This window comes from Ochotona curzoniae, unplaced genomic scaffold, assembly GCF_017591425.1.
Source record: "Ochotona curzoniae isolate NIBS_2020 unplaced genomic scaffold, NIBS_Ocur_1.0 scaffold_3890, whole genome shotgun sequence".
In the NCBI taxonomy this organism is placed as follows: Eukaryota; Metazoa; Chordata; class Mammalia; order Lagomorpha; family Ochotonidae; genus Ochotona; species Ochotona curzoniae.
Window position 1 is genome coordinate 9,185,746 of NW_024467115.1, and position 6,000 is coordinate 9,191,745.

Sequence of the window (6,000 nt, forward strand, 5' to 3'; positions counted from 1 at the left end):
AAACTATGAAGCAGATGCTTTCATGACCACCTCTTTTGTTTGGTCTTGTAACTGGAATTTCAGGTGCTTAGTTTTAGAAAACACACCAGTCCTTTGTAATTAACTTTTTTTGAGTAACAGTGTGTACTTTGCCTATGTTTTGAATGCATTTTGGAAATCTTGGCATTTGGAAGAAATGCTTGCTACAGCACCTGTTGCATAGTGTGTGTTCAACAAATATTAGGAAAACTAGGGGAAATAAGTAATGCAATGACTTTCATGAAATGTTAGCATATCTGGAAAACTAACATAGGATAACTATACTTGATTTCCACATTGCAAAGCTAATACAATCAAAATTATATTTATTAAGATGGGCATTTTGGGGCCCGGCGCGGTGGCGCAGTGGTTAAGGTCCTTGCCTTGCACGCCCTGGGATCCCATATGGTCGCCGGTTCTAATCCTGGCAGCCCCGCTTCCCTTCCAGCTCCCTGCCTGTGGCCCGGGAAAGCAGTCGAGGACAGCCCAAAGCTTTGGGACCCTGCATCCGCGTGGGAGACCTGGAAGAGGCTCCTTGCTTCGGATCGGCATAGCATCGGCCGTTGCGCTCACTTGGGGAGTGAATCACCGGACGGAAGATCTTCCTCTCTGTCTCTCCTCTCTGTATATCCGCCTTTCCAATAAAAATAATAAAAATAAATCTTTAAAAAAAATAAGATGGGCATTTTGGCACAGAAAGTTAAGCTAACATTTGGGAATCACACATCCAGTGTTGGAGGGTTTGGGATTGAGTCTGCCTCTGCGCTGATCCAGGTTCCTGTTAACGCGCCTGGGAGGCAGCAGATGATGGTGAAGTTACTTAGGATTCTGCCACACATGTGGGGGTTCCTGGCTACTGATTCCAACCTTCCCAAAAGTCTGGTTACAGCCCTGCGTTTTGAGAGTCCATCAGTGGATGGGATGTACATTCACAGTCTCAGCCTCCATCATTTTTCCTTTGGACTAACATATATTTTAAAGAGTGCATATGTTTGACTGCCTGAGACCACACACTTAGTACTTGGTTGCACTGATAATAAATCAGCCTGCTGATGAACTGGAACACACCTTTCTTTAAAAAAAAATGCATTTTGAGGATGAGATTTATCCTCCAGGGATAGACTCCAAAACAAGTGGTTCTCACGTTGACTTCACCCTGCCTTACTTCATGAGGGCTGTAGTTTGGACAATGGTTTCAGGTGCTGAGTACAGCAAGAAAGAAACCTTAGGAGAAAGCTGGAAGAAATCTTAACTGCTGTCTTTCCAGTGCTGTTCCAACTCAAAGATCCAGCTCTTCTGGAACAGTCCTCATCGCCATGGGCTCACCTGTCTAATTCCACCTGACCTCTGCAAAGACAGTTTCTGGGTCCCTGACCTAGGTTGGAGTCTGCACTCTGCCACGCCCCTACTTCAGCCCAAAAGAGAGACTCCCTCTTCCCATCACCTCTCGAAGTGCCAGGGATTCTCCAAAGAGAGTCCACCGGGCTCCTGTTTTGCAAGATCCTCCAGTCACTGCACTGTCTCTGAGTCCATCAGCATTTCTGCCCTTTCAGGATTCTTAATGCTATATGATCAGCGTGGCTGAAATTCCTTGTCCAGCCGCCATTGAAGAAGGCATTGTGCAAAGAACCCTGGGCAAAGTCCCCACTTACCGCCCCGCCGCCCCCACTGCGCGCCCAGGAGCCCCTCACGCTACAGACCTTGAGGTCCTGCTCCAGGCTGCGCAACAGCTCCCCGTCGATTTCCCCCGTCTGTGCGTAGCGGAGTCTTTTGCGTTCGGCTTTGCGGAGGCGGTACTGCAGGATCCGGCAGTTTTTGTTGGCCCTCTCCAACTCGTGGCGCATTTCCTGCAGTTGACAGGCATCCTCCTCGAAGAAAGTATCCCTCATCTCGTCCATCTCTGTTCTCAGCTCATGGATCTCGTTCTGCGGTGACAGGTCACGGGTCAAAATCAGCCTCGTCTCCAGCCCCTCCAATGGACACCTTGCACACAACACCCCGCACTCTCAGCTTTACTGCCCCTCGAGGCAGGAGTGGGAAGGGGGATGAATGAAGGAGAGGCCACTGGAGAAACCGGAACACTCGCGGCCTTCTCTCGCTCTTACCCTAGCATCCTTGTAGGAGAAACGGAGGCCTCGATTTGGTTTTTAAAGCTAACGTTACAGACATCCGAACAAGGCCTAGAGCTTCCCCCACCTCTCTTTTCTCCTCCCTCTGGCTTCTGTTCCCTAGCCTCTCTCAGGCTCCCTAACAGGTTAGCAGCCGCTCCCCCCCTCCCCGGACACGCCCTAAAAATCCTCCAGGGTCCACACCTCCCTTCCCCCTCCCGTCCTCCCCTGTCCCCTCTTTCCCCGTCTCACCTTGAGAGTCTCGTTCTCCTCTCGGAGCTTCTCCATCTCCTCCTGCATTTCCTCCTGCTCCTGGAGCTGCAGCGGGTGCGGCTGCGACGAGGGGGGCGCCGTGGCCTGCATGCCGCCGCCGCCGCTCCCGCTGCCCTCTGCGCTCTGCTGGGGGCCCTCGGCCGCCGCCGCCATTGGGGAGGCGGAGGGGACGCCGAGCGCTTCGCAAAGGGCTGGCCCGCCGGCGACCGGGGAGCTGCGGCTGCTGTTGCCGTTCTTAGTGTGCATCTGAGCCGCGGCCGCCGCGGCCGCCGCCCGCTCCTTCTTGAGATGGAACTGGATGAGCTCAGACTGCAGACATCCTTCCTTCCAGTAGCCCCCGCCGCCGCTGCCCACGACGCCGTTCCCGGAGTTTCTGCTGCCCAGGCCTGGGGTTTTGCCCGCAGAATAGGAGGATGGCGAAGGGGAAGCCCCCTCCCCGCCGCTGCCGCCCCTCTGCTGCGCGCGGACGCCCTTCCCTCGCCAGCCCCTGGGCGGCGGCGGCTGCTGCGGAGCACCCCCCTCCCGTTCCCCGGAGCCGCCGGCTCCTCCTCCTTCTCCGCCCCCTCCTCCTCCTCCTCCTTCCCCGGGCGGAGGGGCTTCCCCGATTCTCGAGGTCACTGACTCCGGCTCCCGGGGCTGCTCGTCCGGTGGCCCGGGCCTCCTGGCGCCCACGAGGGCCAGGGTCGCGGCGGGGGCCGCTTCAGCACCAGGCGCGGGGTGGACAGCTCCCGGGCCGGCCCCCTTGGGCGCCGGGGGCGCCGCCCTCTCCGTGCCGCCTCCGCCTCCACGGGCGCCGGGCCCGGGCGCAGCGCGGCTCCCAGTCCTGTTACCCTGATGCTGCTGCTGCTGCTGCCGGACAGAACTGAGCTTCGTGCCGGCTCCCACCGGGGATCTGGTGGCCGTGGCTGTCTGTCGAAGCGAGTTGTCCCTGGGTCTGGCAGGTGATTGAGCTCGCTGTTGCTTTCTGCTGCTGCCCTCGGGGTGCAGGCGAGCCTCGGTGGCTGCGCTTGCGGCAGGGCCAGCGCCCCCGGTCGGTGGCTGACTCATGGCGGCCTAGGAGGAACCTATCGGATGCGATTTGGAATCCTCCATCACTTAGATCATCCTCTTCTCTCCTCACCACCTCCGACCTTCCTTTCTAAGCTGCGACAGAAACAAAAGAAAAGAAGCACACACCGAAGGGTGGCTATACAAGACGAAGATCTCCCAAATTAATACATTTGGGAGATGCCTGATAGCGACTATTGCAATAGGAGACAGAGCTGTCAATTCTCATTTCTCCCAGGGTGGCGCTGCCTCCATTTCACCTCAGCTTAGTATGGTGCTGCCGGATCTTAAGGCGTCTGAATCTTACCTTCACACAGTAGCAGGTTTTGTTGTTGTTGTTTTTATTGATTGATTTATTTGGAAAGTGCTAGCTAACAGGAAAGGCTTGCAAGAAGGGAAATGTGAAAGAAGAGGGCTCGATTGAAACGCAGCCTCTCAAGGAGAAAGGGATGGATGTGTACATGCTAGAACTGACACGCCTCTGCTTCTACGTTGCCTTTCTTCGCCATCAGAGCTAAATTTGAAGCTTACGTTAGTAGAAAGTTTTGTTTAATTAGTATTACAAACTGTCAGAGAGCGAAGGAGTCCAAATGTAGGTTCTTTGTTTTTAAAGTTCTGGAAATAATTTCCCAAATGTATTTGGGAAAGCTGATGAGCAATTCTGCATAAATACTTATTGTTTTCTACACTTGGTTCTTGTGAATAGTTTTAAGTGGAATTGCTAGAAAGGAAATGCTTTCATTCTCAAGCGTCTTCTGAGATGGTACAGCATACATAAAAGTTGCGCTTTTGAAGTCACACACCCCTCTGTGGAAACAAAATCGGAAACAGAAAAACACGGTATCCCAGAAGATGGGCCGTTTTTCTTCATGGTGGTGAGATCAATTTCTATTGTGTATCTTTCCGAGATAAACCCAATGGCCCTTGAAATTTACAAAACAGCAAGCTCCTGTGACATGATTTCTACTCCTTAGAGGCTAATTTGGTGCCTTTTTCTTAGAAATAACAGTTCTTTCCAAAGCATCTCCAAAGCACAGACAAGGGCATGACTAGGCATAGGGTTCTGCTTTAAAACGACAATAGTGCTTTCAAGTAAAAGAGATACCTACCAACCACTTTACCAGTATGAGTCCTGCTGTGTATTATTAGTATCATAACTTAGCATTCAATGATTCCTCTGTTTGTAAGAAAATATGAATTGGAGGCTCATTCTTTCCCTTTCTGTTTTTGACAACTCTTTCCAATTTAGTGTGAGCAACGCTATAGGTGCTCTGATGTTTTTACATCTTCCTGAGACACTACATTCCTACCACTACATTCCTACAATATTTGGCCTGGCTCATAACCAGCGGGTCATACAATTGTAGGCTACTTACCCAATTTTCTATAAACAATATAAACTTTCGCTTTTATATAGGCACAATCACTCTGGAACTGATATGCAGTCGGAGAATGGTTAAACAACCTCAGTCCAGGAGCACGCCCAGAGTTCCAGTAACTGAGTTCCACAATCAATGGCACCTGCTGCTGTCACGTGGTCTTCACAAAGTGACAACGTACGGTCTCACTTAAGCTTGCCCTGTGGAAATTACCACCCAAACAACCCAGCACGGTCTAAACCTGCGCTTTTGATTTTAACCTCTGGTTTACTCTACCCACACACCCACCATATCAGAAACCCCAAACTGCTCACTTCTCAGCAAGGCGACTCTCGTTGATTCCAAGTTGATGTAAACCAATGGCGCTTTTCTTCTGCTACTTCAGGGATCTCCCAGAGTTTGTTATCCTGTCTGCCAGAGCAGAGGAAAGTTCAACTTCTCAGGATTATATGCGATTTTCTGGGTGAGCAGAACTTGGGCAGGAACCTGATTCCAGTCCCACACCCTCTTGATTTCTTCAAACAATGGCGCTAACGTCAAGACTTGGCTGCCTGGAGAGCAGTTACTTCCCGGAGATCCACTGCCAGGCCGGGACTGAGCTCGCTGCAGACGAACACCCGAGGTGCCAAGCGGTGCCAGACGCTGCCCAGGAAGTGCAGGGATATTCATGAGCTGACCTCACCGGACTGGGCAGGGGAGAGGGCGGGATGGTAAGGGAAGACCGGATAGAAGTAACCGGAGAAAGGTTGCTTTCAAGAAGATAGAAAAAAGCACTGGGGATAGGGCTGTGGGATGCAGAACATAGGACCAGAAGACAAAAAGGCCAGAGCCACGCCCGAGGTGGAAGACTGGCAGCCGTGCTCAAAGTCCTTGCTGCACACTGATGTTCCGTACTTGGCAGAAGAGTCCCAAACCGCTTACAATCGGAAGCATTGGTTATCTGAAAAGCTTTGTGTTGGGTCCAATCAATCTCCATCAATTATTAACTGCAGCTTTTTTCCCAGGGAGGCGGATTCGAAGAGCTTTCCGGGCGTGTCTGGCGTCTCCCTACGCAGCTGCGAGGCGCTGGCGGGCGGCTGCTGGGAGTTCTCTTTGTTCGCTCACTTTGAGACTCAGTAGAGCCCTCTTTCCGCGCGGTGCTCCCTCCCCGCCCCAAGCCCGGGCGGAGTCACCAG

The 6,000-nt window shown here is 52.5% G+C and overlaps 1 protein-coding gene across 1 annotated transcript in view; it reads right to left on the reverse strand.

Moving 5' to 3' along the window:
* SOGA3 (SOGA family member 3) overlaps window positions 1-3,542 on the reverse strand; it is a 34,555-nt gene extending 31,013 nt beyond the window's left edge. Inside the window, exons 1-2 of the mRNA XM_040965479.1 lie at window positions 2,379-3,542; window positions 1,719-1,943 (exon numbers count right to left, since the gene is read on the reverse strand). Coding sequence (XP_040821413.1) covers window positions 1,719-1,943; window positions 2,379-3,446 — 1,293 coding nt within the window. The 5' untranslated portion in view covers window positions 3,447-3,542. The remainder of the gene's footprint in view (window positions 1-1,718; window positions 1,944-2,378) is intronic.
* Between the last annotated feature and the right edge of the window lie 2,458 nt (window positions 3,543-6,000).